Source organism: Phaethon lepturus, unplaced genomic scaffold (genome assembly GCF_000687285.1).
Source record: "Phaethon lepturus isolate BGI_N335 unplaced genomic scaffold, ASM68728v1 scaffold31324, whole genome shotgun sequence".
NCBI classification, from domain to species: Eukaryota; Metazoa; Chordata; class Aves; order Phaethontiformes; family Phaethontidae; genus Phaethon; species Phaethon lepturus.
In genome coordinates, this window is record NW_010536063.1 from 41710 (window position 1) to 60806 (window position 19097).

Below are 19097 nucleotides of genomic sequence, written 5' to 3' on the forward strand. Positions count from 1 at the left end.
TCTTTTTATTGCAATTATTGTTACTTCTCTTTAAATTCTCTTGCTCAGCTCAAAATTATTCCTCTGTCCAGGATGCTGAACATACATCCTCATTGTAGTTCGATGTCTAAATAGTGTCTGTTATATCACAGCAGTTTTTTGTATGGGCTGTCTGTACTCATGAAGAAGCAAAAAAGGACAGAACCTGTATTTCTTACTGTAACTGTGCAATGTTATTTTTTTATTCTTATGCTATAGGGTTTTTTTTTTTTGTTATTTTTTACTGTTTCTGGTCAAATCTTATTGCTTCAGGGGAAAAAAAAAACTTTCAAAAAAGAAAGAAAAAATTTTTTGAAAAAAACCCTTTTTTCCCAGGGTTGTCTTTTATCATGAATTGGGTTAATTTGGCCATGTTAGGAGAAAGTAGGAGTTTGTTCTGTAGACCATGGGTGGTGTTTGCAGCTCTTGGCGTAGGCACTGCTGTAAGTATAGAGGTCTGGGGTGTCTGGTGGATGGACTCATACTTTTGAATTTGCTAGCCGTAGGCTAGCTCTGATGAAATATAATTTCTTGTCAAGTTATTAAGTCATTGAAACAAAACCATTCAAATCTGATTGCAGATATGAATGAACACAGCTCTAGGAGCCACAGTATCTTCCTCATTAATATTAAACAAGAGAATGTGGAAACTGAGAAGAAACTCAGTGGGAAGCTGTACCTGGTAGACTTGGCTGGGAGCGAGAAGGTAATCTTTCCTTTTTCCTGAACTGCTGGATGATCCTATAGTGGGACCACTAAACTGATGATGTGAATGTGTGGCAGTGCAAAACTAAGCTAGGTTTAAGCTAGGTTTTACAGAAGTCTTATCTTAGGTTGTCACGAGTATGGCAATCTGTGGTTTGTTTTTTGTTTTTTTTTTTTTTTTTTTAACCGTGGGATGGAGAAAAGGAGCGGATCAGAACTATTGGTATGAAGTGCAAACCCCCAAAATCTGCAATATATCTTCATTTATGATGAAGTGGATTGAACCAGTGTGCTTTTATATAGCTTGACATTTAATTACGGGTATTTGAAGAAAATAATGTCATTTGTCAAATTAAACAGCTGTTTTAATTTTCTTATATTCAGACACGTCCTATTTCTAGGTTCTGTAATTATTTCACATATTAGATCAATGAAATAACAGCAGTTAATGCAGTTGTACAGCTGAAGTCTATTTAAGCTCCCTGAATGACTGACTTGATTGTGGTGACTATTTCTGCTTTCCAATATAGAAAAATACTAACCAGAAAAGAACTTGTGTCTGTTTTCCAAAAGATTAATGGTCTAGAACAGTACTGCAGTGGGAAAATGTCATTGTTTCCCCGTTCTCGTTCTAACATCTTCTGGAGTGTTCGAAATTGTTTATCTGTAAATGAAATAAATTACAAACCTCATCATTTTGCAAGGCTATGGAATTCTTTGTTCAAGCTCGATCCTTGGTAAATACTGTGCATGTCAAAATAATTACTCATGATGAAGCGAAGTCTTTCATTGTGGTAGTAGATTTCTATTTCTTTCTGAAAATGAGAAGTAAAACAAAAGAATTTGTTTGATAGGCTGCACAGCTTTCAGGTTGCTCATTGGGACACACTAGTTGATAACCCAGCAGTACAATGCAGAAGCCATCCGTCAGAGTAATTAATCATGTTAATTTCTATTATTCCATATAATACTAAATGCTAAACTCAAAACTCTTTAGTGGTGCTTAGAAAATGAGTGCCTAGTCAGGCTCTAATACTATAAGGGTTTCCTTGGCAGATTGTCTTCTCTAAAAAATACAATTATGTTTCCTTTTAGATGCATGTGGCATTTTTAGAGGAAAGTACAGATAGTGTAGTTTTAATGTAGAGAAAATATATGGCTTTCTCTTACATTTCCATGCCCTTCTCCACCCGCCCCACCCTCCAAAAAAAGAGAGAGAAAAGGCTATAAAACTGTGTTGCTGTCTAAAGGAGTGCTGGTCCCAGGCCACCAGGCTTCTCATCTGGGCCACTTTAGGATCCAGTTTGTGGACCAGTAAACCTTGCATTCAGGATGAGTGAGATCATGCTTCTTCTGTCCTGATGTTCTTGGTCCACGCAAGCGAAATACAAAGCCAAGATACCATGTTTGGTGGCGTACGCTGTGCCACCGAGTGTGCCCTGAGAATATACCTGCAGTGTTCCCTATCTGTGTGGACAGTCTGGTCTTGGAAGTGGTCCCCGAGTGTCCTCAGGCGAGCCCAGACTTAGCAGCTTTTCCCTGAACGAAGTAAGGGTCAACTTGCTCTTACACTGGAAGAAAGGCGAAAGTATTACAGGCTTCCACTAACAAAAAAGGGCATATAAAATTCTCCCTCTTCACGCTGAGGATAAGCTTGCTTTGGTTTTCTTCCCAGAGCTTCTTTAACTGTTGCACTATCTGCATTGTAGCTGTATTTGTACAGACGCTGGTAGCTGAGCCTGACTGTTGCCTGTTCTCTTCGGTAGGTCAGCAAAACTGGAGCCGAGGGAGCTGTTCTTGATGAAGCTAAAAATATCAATAAGTCTTTGTCTGCTTTAGGCAATGTGATATCTGCCTTGGCAGAAGGAACTGTAAGTAATCCTGTTTCGTGTTGTGTTGATTTTTATCTAGCTGTTTCTTTGCCATACACATAAAAAAAAAAGCTAACATTTCAATTCAGAAAGAAGAAAATATTAGCTTTCCAACCACAAACCAGAAACTAATTCTCAGTGATTTCACTTGAGCGGTTACCCAATCTTAGCACAATCAAAACAATTACTCTTCAGGATCCAAATCCATTAAACCTCTCATTGTCGATTCATGTTCTCTCTCATTACAATATCATTATTTAAAAAAATTGTTCTTGCCTCTTACTTATTATTTTGATTAGAAAACCCATGTTCCATACCGCGACAGCAAAATGACCCGAATACTTCAGGATTCCCTTGGTGGGAACTGCAGAACCACCATTGTGATATGCTGTTCTCCTTCTGTGTTCAACGAAGCAGAAACAAAGTCGACCCTGATGTTTGGACAGCGGTGAGTCCTGCTGAGCATTAGGCTGGATGACACGTACTCAGGTTCTTCCACATGCTGTGAGCCGGCCGTGCCGAGGGGCGTGAGATGAGTGGGCATTTTAAAATAGGGAGGTTATGGTTTCTGGAGTTGTTAACTGTACTGTTAATAGTACTGGAGAACTTGAGGAAACGGTCTCTTTATTCCCTGAAGTACCAGAAAAATAAATATTAATGTTGGCCAGCAGCTGCACTACTTACAAGCTCTGATAATTTTTCCTGCAGAAAGTATGAAGTGTTATAGTAGTTCTTTGAAATTTTATGGGGAAGATAATGGTATTGGGCAGTTTTCTGTTGGATAACTCAGTGGCAAATGTTTGGTTTTGCTTCATCTGATACTTTTGATGTTTGATGCTTTTAAGATCTCCTTGAATGGCATCTTAAGGATTATTGTTATGGTTGTAAAAAATATTTTTTAACTGTTAGAAAAGTGACGAATGTGGACTCTGTAATATCGACAACTTTGATAGATTCCCATGATAGCTCATGGACATTTTTTTGTTTGAAGGATCTTAACAATTTAGGAACAAGTCCTCAGAAACAAGCAAGGATAACATAAGTGTGGAAGTATTCAGAAAGAAAATTTCTCTTCCATATGTATTCTTTCGCAAGTCATATGAAATACATTTGGAAAGTTTGCAAAAATAGGTCAGGCTCACTACGTCATTACTGCTTTTGTTTTAATTGAGGAGAACTCTGATGCTTTGGAAAATAACTCATTTTGTTTTATTCGTATAACAGAAGAAAGAAAAAATACTAGCAAGTTATGAATGTTTGACTTAGAATTTATTTAACGGTTTGTACCATACAATACATACTGTATTGGGTTGTTTTCCACCACGCATAATTTTTGCATTGAAGCCCACACTGTTAAGCAGCATGTTATATTTGAAAGTAAAATCATGTATAAAAGATTAATCTGACAATCTTCTGTTAATTCATTGCCCCACTTTTATCCTTTAATGTGAGCTTTCCTTAGGTTTTCGCGAGGGAAGGTGATCCCTTTAGTGTATTCATACAAGAGTACGTAGAAGCGCGGGAGAAACAGCAGTGGTTGGGTGCAGCCCCTCTGGGAGTGCTGCAGGTGAGTGCGGGTTAGGGCTGGAGGACAGTTCTGCAACACGATCTCCATCTGGCATTGCCAGAACCAGTATTAACTTGTCCTTGTCATCTGCTGCAGGAATCTGTGGAAGGTGGGGAGGGACCCACGTGCTACAAGCCAGGTAGCTACAAAAAGCACCAAGTCCTCTGATCTCTGCTTCCCATAGTAGTAATTAAATAAAGAGTATTAACAATTCTGAAGTATAATGAGTTGCACAGTTTTTGTTGATAGTAAAGTTTAAATGTTTTGGTGTTTTACAGTTTAAACCTCCCCACTTACAATTTTCTGACTGCAGGTGATTTCAGACGAGCGTCAATCTTGCACCTCTGTAGGACAGAGGAGCGGACCCAAAGTTCCCGCTCAGTCATTCTGGATAAGGCTCCAGGGCAGTGATGCAGCCACAGGGACATTTAATTTGAAACAGATGAGTAGGTACTGTGTTAGATTTCGGTCTGCTTGCTCCTATGCTGAACTCTGCAGGTATGGTTTGAAATAAAAGGAAATGTAAGCAGTAAAATGTAAGAGTTCAGATTAAGGGGATTAAAAGGTAGTGTAGGTTTTAATTTTTTTTTTTCTTTTTAGATCTAGATGCAAAGGGGTTTGCTTTTGCTCTGTAATGTGTAACAGTGCTCCAAGACCTCTGGGAAGTTGTATTCTTGGGGACTTGAGGAAGTGTGTGTAGAGGAAGTCCAGTTTCCTGGGCTTTCAGAATGTAGAATTTCAGTCTACATTTCTTTTGGTTTTGTTTCTCTCTTCAATAATAAAAATTGCCTTTCTGTTTGGAGCAAAGTAGTTCACAAACAGACTCTGCGCATCCTGGCTAGCAGAGCTTGGAGTGATGTGAATGATTTAACACTTCTCTAGGAAGAGGAACATTTTAAAGATATTCCTTACTGAGGACTAGGAGGTCGGCTGAAAGACCTGGGAAAATAGCTAAATATTTTGTGAGAGTGCTTGATTGGGGTTTATTGTGGGGTTGTTGTTTGTTTGTTTGCTCAAAAGCTATAGAATCAGGCTGAAATGGGAGTGCCTGGTGGAGAACACTGTACTGTAAGAAAGGAAATACAAGTAGGAGGACTGGTGACGTACTAGACCTGCAGAGCAGCACACGTACTGTACATACCGCGTGTTATTTGTCAGCATTTTGGATAGGAATATTGCTGTCTACGGGAAATGGTTTCTTTTACAGGCTTTGCGGTTGTGGTGTTTCATTTTTCTGATGTGACAGTATTAAGAGCCTCAATAACATTAAAGGGAAGGTATATGAGTCACGGGTGATTACTGGTTCCTTCAGCTTCCCTAGCAAGAAAGAATTATATTGCCATTAAAATAAGCGTTAGGAGTAAAATTCATCTCCACAGGTCCACTTCCACTAATCAACACATGCATGTGCTCCTCTTTAGTAGTGAGTGGGTTTCTTCTCTTTCTGCTCCATCTTTTCTTGTGTTTTTATGTTTTTTTAATTTTAGTTGCTGGTAAGTACTTCATACATCATTGGGGTAATGCAGTTGATAAAACTTTATCGTGTGGCATTTTTTTCCCTCTAGTGCAGTGAAATGAGTGGAAACTTCAGCCATGCTTTTGGCAGAGACAATATATAAAAGCTAACCATTAGGCGTCTGCACATTTTGAAGTACAGGGTTATTTAAGTGATAAAACTCCTGCTTGCTACATAGTGCACATCACTGGAGCACAGTTTGGAGTATGAGGCACAGATATGGGAGTGTTTTCTTGCTGACAAAACAAAATTTCAGGATTTTTAGTGATTCACAGAAACATTGAGGTTGGAAAAGACCTCCAAGATCGTCAAGTCCAACCATCAGCCCAACACCCCCATGCCCACTAAACCATGTCCCCAAGTGCCACGTCCACACGTTTTTTGAACACTTCCAGAGATGGCGACTCCACCACCTCCCTGGGCAGCCTGTGCCAGTGCTTGACCACTCCCTCTGTACAGAAATTTTTCCTAATATCCAATCTAAACATCTCCTGGCACAACTTGAGGCCATTCCCTCTTGTCCTGTCGCTCGTTACTTGGGAGAAGAGGCCAACACCCTCGTCGCCACAACCCCCTTTCAGGTAGCTGCAGAGAGCGATGAGGGCTCCCCTCAGCCGCCTCTTCTCCAGACTGAACACCCCCAGTTCCCTCAGCCGCTCCTCATCAGACTTGTGCTCCAGACCCCTCACCAGCTCCGTTGCCCTTCTCTGGACACGCTCCAGCACCTCAACATCCTCCTTGCCTTCAGTGAGGGGCCCAACACTGAACACAGGATTCGAGGTGCCAGTGCCACCAGTGCCGAGTGCAGGGGCACGTTGAAAGGATGCTTTGGAATCAGGAAGTGGAGCTGCGAAGAAAATAATTAAGATCTTGTGCTTTCCCCAAAGGAGAGTCAGCCCATGTATCTGTAGCCCGTTCCTAGGCGTAGTTTCTTGCATCGACATTTCAGCCCACGTTTCACAAACCGATTTGTCTGTTATTCGTGTACTTAACCTCTATCTTATTCAATAGCACTGGAGTCATTTGGAGGGACTCGGTGTCTGAGCAGTGAAGGGCAAAGATCTGAAGCTTTCTTGATTCATACTGATTTGTTTGGTTTTCCTTTTTAAATGCGGATTTGCTAGAGTAGGTGCTGTGCATTTTTTCTGCTTGCTTTGCATTTTCTAGTGCAATTGTTTAGGTTCAGCTGGAGCTAAGCACTTTCACAATAATAAAGCGGTGGCGGTTGTTGTTAGAAGGGTTTAAATTTTGTGATATTTTTGCATAGAGGGGCAGTAACTTGTGAGCCTGCCTGCAGTGGCACAGGCACGAGATCAGGCTCCCTTCCCACCGAGAGCCTTCCTCAGCGCAGCAGTAATCCCCTTTACCTGGTGGTGACCAGCGGTTCTCCTCCTTCCCTTCCTTCCACCCCCAAAAATGTATTTGAAAGCACTGTTTGGCTTTCAAGAAGGACAAGTTTCTATATCTCTTCACTGTGTTGACATCCTCTATGCTGTGATGCTTGAAATACGGCTGAGTTTTGTCGGTGGAGTTGAAGAGATGGTTGTTAAGAGATGAGGCGAGGCTGGGGTCGGACGCTGGCGTGGGATACTCTGCGGTGGGGCTCAGGCCAGGAGAAGCTGTGAGGTGACAGCTTACCTAGCAAAGCAATAATGACAAGACTTGGTTTTGTCCTTAATCCAAGAACAGTTTCCAGAGCTTCTCTTTCTGGCTGAAGAGGCAGATCCATGTCTGCTCCAGGTCCCTGGCTGCTGGATTTTGATCCGGAAGAATTTCTGTTGAGACTTCCAGGTAGTAAATGATGCTGAGGATTTGAGAGAAAATGGAATTGTGGCGTTGCACTTCAGAAAATAAAGTGGAAAAGTTTAGTAGTTTCGCTTTGTCTTACAGAAAAATTTCTGAATCCTTACTGTTGTGTTGAGATAAAAGTTGTGGAGCAACTGACACCCACTTTTGTTGTGCAGAGCTAAGACGATTAAGAACACGGTCTCTGTGAATCTGGAGCTGACGGCAGAGGAGTGGAAGAAAAAGTACGAGAAGGAGAAAGACAAAAACAAGAGTCTAAAGAATGTTATCCAGCATCTAGAGCTGGAACTGAACAGGTGGAGAAATGGTATGTACCAGAAAATGGGAATGGGTCCATGTCCTTGTATTTTTTAAGTTATGTATGTTTAAATCTTGCCTTAAATTGCAAGAGTCATACTAATTTTAAGCTCACAGAGTTGTAGCTCGCGCTTCATAATAATAACTGAAAGGTGAAGAAGCAAAAACCAGGGAAACAAGCAGCATCCATTTACAGAAGGTACCGTTTTAAATACCAAAACTAGCATGATATCAGATGTAGAGAATACAGGAAGGCATCAATAATTTTTAATAATGTTAGTAATATTAATAAAGAAAAGGTAAATTGTCATTATGTTTGGGGTTTTGGGTTTTTTTAAACAAATCTGCTCCTCAGGCATGAGAATCGGTTCCATTATGCTTTAAGGTAACTAGATTTTGGTTGTGGGTTTTTTTATAATTGAGTTTAACATTAGAATAAGTAGTCCTTTAGTACAATGATCAGGTGTGTCATCTGATAAGAAGAATCACCGCTTGTCTCCTAAGTGAAATTTAGGTTGAGAACAGCCAATTTTCTCTCTAGAAACATAGAGAATTGCTATGGGTAGGTTGTAAGATCAAGTGTAGGATGGTAGAGGAGGAAGAATATTTTTATGTATACATACAAATTAAAGAATTTTTATTTAACGTGGAACGTTGGCAGATAATTCTAGCAAAGCATCCTTACTTGTAATTTTTTATTCCACATATTAAAAAAAAATCAAACCCCAAACTTCAAACCAATAAACAACACCCCAATTAAAAGAAACCAACCCTGCATCCCCCTTGCACCCTGAAATCCCAATAAACCCCCAACAGTAAATTACTGCTTCTTTAGAGTAATTTTTATTTTCTAAATTGCTTGTCATCCAGGTCCTATGTGTTGATGTGTCGCACAGTTCAATAGTATGTAACCCTCGCAAACGTGAAGTATCTAAAGTGAGAACAAATCTGTGATTTCATTATTAGTCACAATTTGTTTTGCACAGTCAAGTCTGGTTTTGAACATCCTGGGTGAAATCACTGCTTAAAAGATAATACCTAACCTTTACGGGTGCAAAAAATTTTTCCTTAATTCTGTAAATTTTGGCTCCCTATGCTGTTTACTTGCCTTTCAAATGAGATCGTTACCTAATGATTGTGCTCCGTGTCTTTCTCTGGAGACTTTAGCAGAGGGAATATTTCCCTTATCAGCACAGTGCAATTGCTATGGAGACGGTCGGTTTGCTCTTGGTGGTGAGGAGCGCTGGGGATTCCTAACCCACTCGTGTTCTGCGTGCTTCGTTCTGTGTTTGCTAAATGTGACGACTTTCATTTCCTTCCCATTCCAGAAACTTTTTTTTTCTTCCAGAAAACCCTGTATGGTTCCTTTCTATATGCTACGTAAACAAGCCTTACAACATGCTGTCTCTATTGTTTTGTCTAAATACACACACCTCCTCTTCCCCTCCATCTGTCCTGCTTTTCTCATTGGCGTTACCGAGCAATACATTCAATGCATTCAAAATACTATTGATTTCTTGTCTGACCTTCTGAAATAGCATCGTTTGGAAGGATCTTCTGTTGAAGGGGGCCCTTTACAAATGGAAGTGTCACAGAAATTGCATCTTGAATATAAAATGCAAGAGAGATGCATAAATACTTGCTCTAAATAGCTTGTTCTATAAATTTAGAAAATCATATCCAAAATAAAATTGCAGCAGAAAATGGGTGTGCCCAGTTCTCACTGAAGCAGAGTTTCAGCAGCCTTGTGCCCAAGTGTCCTATTTGGTGTGTGTTTTACAGGTGAGAGGTTGTTCTCATCCAAGCACCTCTATCAAATTTAGTCTCCCCTCCTCCTTTCACCCGTGGTAGTCTGCCATACAAAGCTTCCGAGTGAAGCAAAATACCACAATTGAAATGAAATTCTCAAAATTCATTTTGGGAGGCTCCTGATGGATTCTGCGCAGCCAGAGAAGCGCTGCTGTGTGTGCAAGGTCCCACAGTCTGACCGAGCCCACTTTTCCTAGTCTGCCCCAGTGCAATGCAAAAATGAAAAATCAATTTACACTTTTCTCATTAACAATGTAAAATGTTATCAAGCTATTAGAAGCAGGGCAAAAAGTATTTTGAGTGTAGTACTTTTATAGAGGTTATGGTGCTTGATTTCAGGTTACACTTTTTCATGCTTGAAGCTTGAAAAAATTGTCTTCTCTGTTAGTTGGTGGTGGTCTTTCATGCCCTGTTTTGTTTTGCTCTGGGGCCTGAATTAGCATGCCTTTTAATTTTTTAGATATATTTGTCCTATTTACTTGTTTTCCTGCCAGGAAGATAAATAGTGCCTACGCTGTTTTGGCAAGAGGAATGGTTAGTAAAGCTTTACGGGACTAAAATGTTGTAGTTTTTCATAGAAAAGGAAAAAGCTGTTTGTGCAGAAGGGTTGAATGCGACCTTCCTGCACCTCACGCAACGCATACAGTGTTCAGCGGCTCGCGGAGTCTTTCACCAGGCTCTAATGAGAGTAGATTCAATTTCTGTCGTGAACGCCTTGCCTGTCCCTCTCCACTAAGCTGCAGCAGGCTCCTAATTGTAATGCACCGGTGTTACCGAAGAAAATATTCCTCGGAGAAAATGATTTTGAAAGAAAATGTGTAGGGAGAACATCCTGTTTGGTATGCATAGGCAACATCTGAAAATTGGTGTATGAGCTTTAATTTTAGACGTGACAAGGCAGAAGGTGAATATAATTTTAAATGCAGCTGTCTTGTTGTCCCGATGCTCTAGCAGTTCATTATGGGGGAGGGAGAGTTGGTAAGGCAGTTGGAAATCTGGAGAAAGAGACATTTAATTGCCAGTAGGTTTTAAGCTGAAAGTTGGATCTTTTTTTTTTCCTCCTTATTTACACTCCTGTTAATCCATGGAGTTAATCCCATCTATAGAGTGAAAGGTGAGCCAGGAGGTCAGTGCTTTTAATGGCAGCCATTCAAGCGGGTGCTGCTTTTTGTGTGTTTGTTTTTCTAACCGTGGAGAACGAATGGCCATTCTTCCACACCTAGCTTGGCCTGTCGTTTGTTGCCTGCCTTGCATCAGACGGCAGGCCCGTAGCTGGTTACGGCCCTTCTTTGCTTTGCTGAGTCCCTCTCAGCACCTGTGAAGGACCGTCTTGGGATGTCCATGGTTTTGGGCTACCCTGTCTCTTGGATTGTAATGACCACGGATTGTGTGCCTACAGGAGAAGCTGTGCCTGAAGATGAACAGATCAGCGCGAAGGACCAGAAGAACCTGGAGCCTTGTGATAACACCCCGATTATTGACAACATCACACCGGTTGTTGCCAGCATCTCGACAGAGGAGAAACAGAAATATGATGAGGAGATTGCCAGTCTCTACAGACAGCTAGATGATAAGGTGTGAACATTTGGTTTGACTCCATTCTCTGGGTGTAAATGGAAAACTAAGCCAAAATGGGTGGGGGTGTCTCTGTGTTTCTTGAGCATCATGAACTGGAAAATGTCCCAAAGTTCAAAACATTATAATTGCATAAAAACAGATCTTGTTCTATCACGTCAGCTATCTGCTTCTGTTCCCTCTGCGGATAGCGCTTGTGGGCATTCTCCATGAAATCGGAGCCAAGTTTGCCTTTCATTTCAAGGGCTTGATACAGACTTTTCAGCCCTCCTTTTCTTCAGGGACATTGTAAAATCCCTCAGCAAACTGTGATGTCATCTCAGAGTCACAGGAGAAAGGAAGAAAAGGGAGACTGTATCTTAATATTTTTTATATATTTATTGTATATTAGAATTGTAAGGAAAATATGTAACCATGCCTTGTGTCTCTCCTGTTCATGTTGTTCTAGCTGTGAACACTGCCTGGAGTGCAGGTGGCTTTTTAAAATTTATTTATTTGCACAGCTTGAAATAGATCATTGGCACTTAAAGCTATCAGCAATGCATTTACTGAGCACTTGCCATTAATAGCTTTGGCTTGTGTGAAGATAAGAAGTGGGGAAAAAAAGGCATACTAAAACTACTGACCATTATGGATGAGAACAGCTTAAAAGGCTATCTAGCAGAATTTTCAGGGTAGATTTAATCACAAATCAAAACTTGATTTTAACTTTCAATTGTAATTAGCAGTATCTTGATGGCATTCAAAATAACAGTTAAGGTCTTTAAGAAATTTTGGCTTTTCTGTGATGGAGAATACATTCCCGGTAGCAGTCTCTAGCTTCTACGTATTGATTAGAAAAAGAAAAAAAATCAGTCATTCTTTCACTTTTCCTCATCAAAAGTAGCAAAGGCCATTGTATTCTTCTTGAGGGAACTGGCGGCAGGTTTCAGTTTTACCCTAGAAAACATGGGAAGCATAATTTGGTGCGTTACTGCAGTACTATAGGAAATGAGAAGGTATTTGATCCCCAAAACAAACCCAAAGTATCACTGTTTATAACTTACTACAGTGTAGACCATTCTTATGTTATATCTGGGACTTTTATTATTAGCAAATGATTCAACGTATTCTACTTGATAGCTGTATTTGCTCTCAGAAACCAAGCTATTATCATGCTTATCAGTGAAACACAGAATGTCAGTTGGTTTTGATGGGTAAAAAGCAACCATTTATCTTTGGTGCATTCCTTTAGAGAAGGATATCCATCACAAGAAGAGATGGACTTGGTCAGGTCTTGTGCTTGGTGTGCCTCCTGTGGTGTTTTGGAGGAAGGACTTGTACAGTGAGGTCCATCATCAATTCTCTTCCGTATTTAAGATCAGTACCTACCCGTGAGGATGCTGTCTTAACAAGGAAGTTGAAATGCCAGTAAAATTGTATGCCTGGCTGTGCATTACCTGGCAGTGTTTTCTTCAGGGTCTGTGATGGAGTAGGAAAATGCAAATTCTGCAGTTGAGGGGTCCAAGTCCTGTGTTGTAGTTTGATCTTCCTCTTTCATTAATGCAGTCAGAGCTAGCTGTAAATTGTAGTTGGTTAACAAATCTGTCTCTAATGATCTCTCTTGCAGCTGAAATTTGGGGACAGAATGAGAGGGTGTGCATGTATTTGTACAGCTATAAAACATCACATGTGTCGGCAAAGTCCCCTGCAAGTTATAAGGTGCAACTCTGACCACATCAGTGTCTTGTTTACCGTCAGGGACACCTCTGCTTAGGCATATACTAGAGACAACTGCATGTATGCGTTGCTTTTACTCTATGTAGCTCTGTGGATGTATATTTTTCTCCCCTCTCATAGCACTCAAACGTGCACAAGGTTTGCTAGGGCATTATTCTTCCTCCTTTTCTAGAAAGGGGAAATAAAAGTGACCAACGAGAACCGTGAAAAGAAACTAAAAATCTCCAACTCTGTTTCATTGCAGGATGACGAAATCAACCAGCAGAGCCAGCTGGCTGAAAAACTAAAGCAACAAATGTTGGATCAAGAGGAGGTAAAAACCCAAACAAATAAAAAAAACCCCTTACATTTTGCTGATGAGACCCTTGTTTAGTAATTCTGTCACAGTTGTTGGCTAGATGTGTTTCTATTAACTGGCTAAAATTCAGTAGGTAAGAGAAACCTGTGTCACAGCTAAGTTTAAGCTTCAAATTTTGTAATATCGTCAGAAGAGCGTGAAGCCTTGGTAACTCCTTGTAACAGCATGCTGTCCTGCTGGGAAGTGGTGCTGGAGATACCAAGGTAGGAGCATGGCCAGTATTTTTCACTTCAAATGTGTTTTTCAATACGTCTGTATCCTTCCAGGTGTCCAGACCCTATGGACCATAGGTTGTTAACAGATTTCCCAGTTTGACAGTATAAAAAATACTCCTGGTAATAAATTGCTGATGTTCGTTATTCTGGCATTGGCAATTAAAGGCAGTACTGAGAGAAATCTGTTAAGACTGAAAAATCAAGTATTGGTGCTGCCACAGATTTGCTTTAAAATCTTGGATTACTCACCTTAAACATTTTATGACATTGTTTCTGTCCGTAAAACAAATGTTTGCTGTTTTTAAGATGGGGAATATGAACACTAAACTCACAGTCAAGTAATTTCCTTATCTGTTGTTTGTTTGAGAGTTTTCTGAGATGCAGAATCTGTCTATAACATCACAGCAACCTTTGAGGAACTTGGTAATTGGGTATTTCTTGGAAGATGGTTTTCTGCTGGTTTTCAAACTGTGGGAAATGGGAGGAGGACTGTTCAGACTAATACATAATATAATCCTGGCGTGGGAATTCACCTGTCATTAGTGTTGCGAAACATTGGTCTGTCTTTGCACGAAACACTGCCGTGATTCTCTAGGAGCATTGCCTCTCCCAGGTGCCCGAGCCACTTCAGCTGGAGAACAGCATTATGCTGGATGGTTTTTTTGGGTGTGAAACCTCTCTCAGAATTGAAAAATAATATTCTGTCCATGTCTCAATCCTTAGCCAAGCCTTCAGAAAGGGTTTCCAAGGTTTAGCTCCTAACAAGGAGAGAACAATGAATGAAAATGTCTGTTACTCGCTATTCATGTCTTACCTGCCACCTTTGGGGACTTATCCTCACTACAGGAATTACCAGTTTTATTTTACTCCATGATTAAGCTCTTCATTTACTTGCCACAACTTTCTTTTGATTACCCTGTATTGCGTGCAACGCGTGTCCGTGGCTATACAAATGTAACAGAATTTTATGCGTTCTCAGCAACTTATTTCCTTATGTGTGCTATTTACGCCATCTCACTCCTCCCATCTTTTTTACGTCAGCGTTCTCAACTAAAGCTTATTTTTCCCTCATGGTTTTTCTTGTGTCTTATTTTTTTTGGATGATGTGCATTCTTTTCTTCGCATTAGATATTTAGGAGCATGCTGTAGACTGGCTTATTCCTCACCCTCTTTGTGTTCCATAAGCGATATTACGTCTGGAAGATGAATCAAGTTTTCAGTGGCCTCTAATCCTTGCCTTACAGACCACTCTTCCCCCTTTTTTGCACACATTCTAGTCTAGCTTTGCTGACTTACTGAAATCTCTGCAGCTGGTGTTGCACCGCTTGTTCAGAAGACTTGGCTGGTTCATCTGATAAGCTTGTCCATCTCTCAGTTTTGAAAGCTAATGTGATACTTTTGTTTTCTTCTTTAAGGGAACTGAATTAATTTTGTCCAGGTTTTGTCTTCCACACGTCAGCTTCACCTGTGCTGTGGGAGCAATGTACCTGTTCTCTTAGAGCTGTGATTAGCTCCATGATATATGTGCTGCGGAGCAGCTGCCTCACTCTGCTTCCCCCTAATTAACCAGACTACTTTCTTCTGCTTGATTAAGCTAGTGGGTTAATTATAAAGCTAAGGCCTGCCACAGATGGCATTGTGCTGGTACTGGGTATCTTTTGGTACCTTTTCACCACTGGCTGTTTCTTAGGGTGTGTGTTTTCGGGGGGATTCTGAATCTTCCCCCCTTGCAGCTCGTGTGCTGTGAACAGCTTGGCGAAGTGCTGCAGCCATAGTCTCCTTCCCTTTGTTTACAACTGATTGGTGTAATGTGTTATTTAATAGCCTTTTTAAATCTTGGTATATTTTTCCACATTATATCAACAAGAATCTTCTGGGGAGCTGTGTTTATGCTCTAGGTGATATATAACACTTCCCTTTACTTGAAGTCACAGTAATATTCACACAGAAAATTTCTTAAGTAAATGTAAATAATAGTTCCATCTGTGTTTAGTAGAAAGATTATTTTAAGCTATTTTGTTGTTTAAATATTTACATGCCATCTGGCTTTGGCAATTCAGTGGGTTTTTCCGTAACGTGAGTGCACTTCTGAGGCTGCAGCATTACCAGTGAGATAAATTTCCCTTACATCTGAATCCTCTCTTCGCCACTTTGGGCACGTGCCAATGTCTGAAGCTGCCTGCTTGGTTTCCTATTTTCCATTAGCACTCTGAGCCAAAACCCACGATGTCTTCTCTGATGTTCTCCTTTTAGGTGGTCCGTTTTAGAGAGATGTTTCTGTTTTGCTTGGGGTCTCACACTCAACTTCATGGCCTGGGAGCCAGTGGGCAGTGGTGGGACAGGGCAGGAGAAATCCACCCAGCACACTTCAGTGGTGCGGATTATGTTCCACTGTCCAAGAAAGCTGTAGTACAGTAATATTATACTAATCCATTAGTGAGTTCCGTGAATGAGTGTCCAAAATTTGCTGTTAGGGTGAGCATGATCACCTTCTTGTATCTCATGCACTAGTTTTATATGTTCTATGTTTTATGTTTTTATGCAATGTTAAGTCCTGGTTTTATTGTTATTCTCAAAAATACAATATTAGCAATAAATGTTAGGTGTTAGCAGCATATGGCTGCTGTTGAGTCTGGTTTTGTGCTCAAAAAGTCTTAGTCCATCTGAATGAAGATGGAACGGGGCAAGGGCAAGGGAGAGGACCATACAACTGACCTCTTACAATCAGCACTGTCACTGAAACTTCAACATCTCTCTTAGTAGCAAGCCAAGAGTAAATTTAATAAGTTTTGCAAATTGGAAAAACTCACTAGTATGTATGAAGTCTGTATTTTCTTTTTTAGTTAATATTTTGCCTCAGCAGATAGAAGCAGCTAATCTGTCTTCAGCATCATGCTTCAGATGACAACTAAGAATAATCATCATAGGTTTGCTTATCAAAATATTTCTCTAATGCCGTAAGATATTTGAGACTGCCTCAGAGAGGCCTTTTACTTGGTTCAGTTCAAAGCTTTGAGTCTGTGTTTAAACATTTTACTTTGTGGTATTTTTTGGTCCTAGCTGCAGCATTGGATTGAGGGCAGAAAATCTATTTGGAGCTACAATACTGTTTAAAATAAGTTTCTCTGCCTTAGTCTTGTGCCATAATAGGATTTGATTAAGATTTTTCTCTTCACTGAAGTTCAGAGCCTTTTTTGCTTCCTTCAAATACTTTTATGCTGAAACTGATGCTGTTTCTGGTAGAGTAACAGGATTTCTTCTCTCCTGCTTTCTCTCTTGCACACACGCTTGCATGCTCATGCTTTCTTTCTCTCTTTGTCTGTTTTTGCCCTTTTCAATGTTGTCTTTTGAATGAGTTCTTGAGTGACTTAATGCGTCTGTCATCTCTGGTTTCCAGCTTTTGGCCTCCACTAGGAGAGATTATGAGAAGATTCAAGAGGAGCTAACCCGTCTTCAGATTGAGAACGAAGCAGCAAAAGATGAAGTGAAAGAGGTCCTTCAAGCCCTGGAAGAATTAGCTGTCAATTATGACCAGAAATCCCAAGAAGTGGAGGACAAAACAAGGGCCAACGAGCAGCTGGCTGATGAGCTGGCACAGAAGAGTGTAAGAGCAAGGGGTTTATAGCGCTGGTTCCCTCCTCGCCCCCTCACTCTGCACCTCCCCTACAGATTTCCGTAGCGTTCCCAGATAACTGCTAGCCTATGCCATTTCAGCAATCTTTGAGATACTGCTGTCAAGTATGTTGGTATGTAGTTTAAAAATTGGAGTAGCAGGAAAGCTGCTGAAAGATCCATATTTGCCGATGCTACCCTTGCTCTTAATTATCTTAATTATCTTTATCTTAATTAAACGATAAATTAAGGTAATTCACAGACTGCTCTATGGAAGCTGATGGCAGATTGTGGCTCTCTTGCAACCTCTGTATTTTGCCCGCCATAGCGGCAACTGAACTGAACGTGAGACCTGGACATTCTGTGTTTTGGTTATGTAAAAACTGTATTATCACAAGAAAGGTGTGAAAATCTGCATTATGCGAATTGCTGCATTTTTGTTGCTCTGGACTCTGTGCTGTGGAGGAAGGATTTTGTATAGAGTCGGGATCTCAAGGAAGGAATAAAAAAAAAAATCAGCTTTTTCAGTTGGTGTGTACTGATCTTAAGGAAAAATCTGATCTGACAAAAATCAAGATTGGCTTATAAGCTTAATACATCCTTGTTCCTTAATTCATTACACAAAGTGAGGAAGCTGCAGTTAACAGGTCTGTTTTTATGGAAAGCTTCGTTATCCACTTCAGTAAAACAGATTACTATGAAATACATTTGAAAAAATTGAATTTTCTATGCTTCTATACCTGCTTCTTTGTGATTAACCTTCTTTGACATGTATTATGCAAATAAGATTCTTACTGGATTTACAGCATTTAATAGATCTAAAGTAGCCTTGTTAGCAAGCGAGTTGTGAAAGTGGATTATGGCAAGGTGGAATTGTACGTGTCAGTACATTGAGCCAGTAGGTATGTTCAGGGAAATACGAGACAGTGCTGTGTAACCTAGATATGACAGAAGAACTGATGCCCAATGTGCAGAGCGGAGGGTAACTTTTGCTTTTAAACCTTTTCAGAGTGTCCTGACAGTGACCCAGAGGGAGCTGGGCCAGTTGCAGGAGCTCAGTAACCATCAGAAGAAGAGAGCTACAGAAATCTTGAACTTGCTGCTTAAGGACCTGGGAGAGATTGGAGGAATCATTGGTACTAATGATGTTAAAACTGTAAGTTGTCTGTCCTTATTGCTTGCCCCCCACACTTCCTGCAATATAAAAATACTTGCTATGGAATGCGTGTGATGCGGCAGTCTTTCTCCCAGGACACTGCTGTTTAAATCCTGGCTAGAGCACAGAGTAAAATACTGACGAGATCTTTGTCTGGGTCAGAGATGGTCAGTGTCTGCGCATACAATTACCACTTCTATTCCCAGCTCAGTGTTTGGGGCCGGACTAATGCAGCCTGTCAGTGTGCCGATGCGTTTAACAACGGAGAGGACTGAGTTCCTCCCAAAACAATACGCACGTAGCTCTACTCCTTTGTTAGTTGGCCGGACCCAGCATTCCCAGAATCTGAAGAATCTTTATTGGTGAGGTTTGGCTTCTGGGTGGCTACCTTATTCTTTGAAGTTTGTCCTAAAACTGTTGAGTAACTGAAGGTGAACAGTTCTCAGAGCCAGAGGTCTGTACTGACGGCTGTCCAGGGCACCTGAATGAAAAGGTCTGTGCAGAAATTGTCTTCTGCATCCTGGTGTTTATTACCTTTCAACGGTGACTGACTTCATCAAAGAACCCACGCTTCTGTGTGTGTTTCTGAACATCAGGTACTTTAAATTTACTGATTCCAGCACTGGTAAATTTGTGCCAGGTACCACATAAATAATTACATGATAGTAAGACCAGCTTAACTTTTGTGTATTGACTAATGACCTTTATAGACCCTCTGCAATTTTTCTTTGATAATCGATCATCCAGATCATCAATTTAACTTAATTTATTACCAATCAAATCAGAGTAGGATAATGAGAAAAATAAAAACTAAGTCTTAAGACACTTCCTCCCCACCCCTTCCTTCTCCCCGGGCTCAACTTCACTCCCCAT

General features: G+C 40.6%; 1 protein-coding gene across 1 annotated transcript in view; it reads left to right on the forward strand.

Annotated features, from left to right (window-relative positions):
- Nucleotides 1-18299, forward strand: part of LOC104619994 — a 37160-nt gene extending 18861 nt beyond the window's left edge. The window contains exons 8-15 of the mRNA XM_010286058.1: nt 600-724; nt 2490-2594; nt 2894-3042; nt 7642-7790; nt 10989-11164; nt 13128-13196; nt 16854-17060; nt 18078-18299. Of these exons, the coding sequence (XP_010284360.1) occupies nt 600-724; nt 2490-2594; nt 2894-3042; nt 7642-7790; nt 10989-11164; nt 13128-13196; nt 16854-17060; nt 18078-18299 (1202 nt within the window). The remainder of the gene's footprint in view (nt 1-599; nt 725-2489; nt 2595-2893; nt 3043-7641; nt 7791-10988; nt 11165-13127; nt 13197-16853; nt 17061-18077) is intronic.
- Nucleotides 18300-19097: the final 798 nt, after the last annotated feature.